The following is a 2,954-nucleotide window of genomic DNA, read 5'->3' as shown; positions in this document are numbered from 1 at the left end:
GGGGTGAAATAGGAGGCAAAACTTCCTGTGTCAAAGTGACTTGTGTGTGAAATTAATGTTCTCTGACCTCCCCACTGTTCCATTAGCTGTTTCAATTTGTCTGTTGAGCAAAGTGTGTTCAAGGAACCTGATACTTTCTTGTGGGATATAGATCTAGATCTAGACAGACATGGACTTCAATGTTATTGATGTTTGTAGTTTTTTTTATCTTCTTGATTCATGTACATTGGCATCCATGGTGTAGCGGTTGGATGTTTTGTTGTCACATGTGGAAAGTCTTATCAAGTATAAGGCTTGGTCTTTCTGCTGGGATGTTGTTCCCTCTCAGGGAAGGACTTCCATAAGGAGCAACCAGACCACCCCACCAAACACAATAAAGAAGAGACCTAACCCTAACCCTGATCCAAACCCAAACCCTACCCTTACCCCTACCCCTACCCCAAATCAGTTAATCCTAACCCGAACCCTACCCCTACCCCAAACCCTAGCCCAAACTCTCTATTCTACTCTGTTTCATAGTGGTCGCTCATTATGGAATTCCTCCCCCTCTCAGCTCCAGTGGGCCCTGACAGGCAGAGTCAGAAGCCTGCCTCCTAAATGATATAAACTGTGTCAGTGAAGGTGTAAAAGCATCTTCATTAAAAAAACCGGCATTCATATGTGTCTCAACTTAGAGGGTGTTTGGAGGGTGTCACTTGAGGGTTCTATTTCTTTCTTCTTCTCCTGTTTTTTTTTTTTTTGTCTACTGGTCTCACTTTTTCCTAGGACTATTTGCGTGGTTGTTTTGAGCTTGACTTAACTTCGATGTGGGCGATTGATGGGTACTCCTGTGTGGTTTATTCCTTCTTTCCTATAAAACATTTATTGTCATATCTCTCCTTCTTTTCATTTGTTTGTTACTCTCTGATAACACATCCAATCTTCAGCACTCGTGTAGAATAGAGAGTTAGTTAGGGTTTGGGGTCAGGGTTGGATCAGGGTAAGGGTTAGGTCTCTTCTTTATTGTGCTTGTTGGGGTGGTGGTTAATTTAGGAAAGTCCATCCTCTGGCACTAATCTAAACAACTGACAACCATGTCTCTCTATCTCCCCAGCTCGGCGACATTCCCTCTGTGGTGACAGCGACAGAAGCCCCACCCACGACGTTTTCCCTTCCTGAACTCCAGGAGTCACGGGCCACTGAGTACCTCCCGGCAGTGTCCAGTCTGACGGACACTATGCGAGAAGCCATCAGTTCCGAGACTGTCACCGCCGTTGAGAGCACCGCGGGTGGACAGACGGAGGCGATGGGCGCAGGGGCAGGCGGGGAGCGGCCGGCCAGCCAAGGTAGTCAGTCGGGGAAGTCGAAGACGAAGGCCAACTCTGTCCACACCACGGAGTCCACCTCTCCGCTCTCTTCCACCGAGTTTGCCACAGCAGATTTTTATATCGAGGACGCGATGCCGTCTCCGATGAGAAGCACAAGCGACTCGGAGACGATCAGTTCTCTCCAAGCTGAACTGTTGGATAAAGTGAATCTGATTCGCGATTTGGAGGAGAAGTTGAGGAAGAGGGACAACAGGCAAACGTCGGATGGTTGTGGGACAGAGTCAGGCCCAGTGAATGTCACCAAGCAGTCCAGTTCAGCGACACTAGTTGGTGTGGTGGATGTCTCTGAGCAGGTTTCGACTTCCAACTCGTCGGAGGCGGAGAATATGGAAATTGTGGCGCTCGAGCAAGTTTCAGAGGAGGCTGAGGGGAAGCGGTGTTGTTGTGATCAGGCTCAGGCTAAGGAGGAGTTAGACAGGAGGATTGCGAGCTGTCAACAAACGATTGAGGAGCTCAGTCATGTGCTTGAGGATACAGAAAAAGACAAGTTGGTCTGTGAGGAGAAGTACAACAGATGTATAGAGGAAAGAAACCGAACTGTGACCGAGTTGGAGGTTAGGTTGAAAGCCACGGAGGCTGAACTTGTCGATGTGAAAACGAAGGTGGAGAGTTGTAACTCTGACTTACACAAGTTGAAGCTCAGCTTGAGCGAGTCACGGGCTGTGAATGAAGAACTGCAGAAAGAGGTGAACAAAGGGGAGGAGAGTCTAGTGAGAGTTCGTGGTCGTTTGCTGGAGTTCCGGACCATTGCCAGGGAGCAGTTGTCGTCTTTCCGGAATGTTCTGAAAGAGCTGAAGAGCTCGGTGTCGGACAACAAACGTGATGTTGATACGTCTGTGGTTTCCCTCTTGAACACAGTGGAAGAGAAAGTGAGCTGTTTCAACAATTCCGTGCTGGCCGATGCTAACTCGGAGTTTGTGAAGGAAAAGGAAGTTCTGAACACTTCCATCCTGGCGTTGAAAGCGGAGTTGTCGGAAGCCCGGGCTGCTAACAACGAGAAAGTCCTCCATCTCAACCGACATAACGAGGAACTCTCTTCTAGACTCTTGGAGAACCAAAGCCATTTCACCAAGAACTTCTCAGAGCAGCAGGCAGAGTTCGACTCGGCCGTCAAGGAGTTGAAAACAAAACATTCTCTCGAGCTCGAGCTGGAGGTGGAGGGTTGCAAGACGGAGATGAGAAAGCTGCTGGACGAGGCTGAGCAGCAGGTGGCGACCCGCGACAAACTTTTGGAGGAGCTGAGATGTGAGGTGGAGCTGGCGAAGAAGACAGCCGGGGAGGAGAGAGTCAGGCTGGAAACAGTCCACATGGACAAACTTTGCGAGATGGAGAAAAGACACCAGGCCAAGCTGGAGAGCAACACCTTTGAGCTGTCCGAGAAGTACCGCACAGACTTTGAGGCCACTTTCGAGAAAGGCAACGAGCAGATCGCTCAGCTCAAGGTGAGGAGGTTGGAGAGTACTCGAGTGTTTTCTGTGTGTGTGTGTGTGTGTACTTGTCTGTGTGTATGTGTGCACATGTCTGTGTGTATGTGTGCACATGTCTGTGTGTATGTGTGCACATGTCTGTGTGTATGTGTGCACATGT

At 49.1% G+C, this 2,954-nt stretch overlaps 1 protein-coding gene across 1 annotated transcript in view; it reads left to right on the top strand.

Moving 5' to 3' along the window:
• LOC101858260 (RB1-inducible coiled-coil protein 1) overlaps positions 1 to 2,954 on the top strand; it is a gene marked incomplete in the record, with an annotated part of 44,820 nt that overhangs the window by 27,690 nt on the left and 14,176 nt on the right. The window contains 1 exon segment of the mRNA XM_013081184.2: positions 1,094 to 2,809. Within this exon segment, the coding sequence (XP_012936638.1) occupies positions 1,094 to 2,809 (1,716 nt within the window).

Source organism: Aplysia californica, unplaced genomic scaffold, assembly GCF_000002075.1.
Source record: "Aplysia californica isolate F4 #8 unplaced genomic scaffold, AplCal3.0 scaffold00119, whole genome shotgun sequence".
NCBI lineage: Eukaryota > Metazoa > Mollusca > Gastropoda > Aplysiida > Aplysiidae > Aplysia > Aplysia californica.
This window is presented reverse-complemented; position numbering and strand designations above follow the sequence as displayed.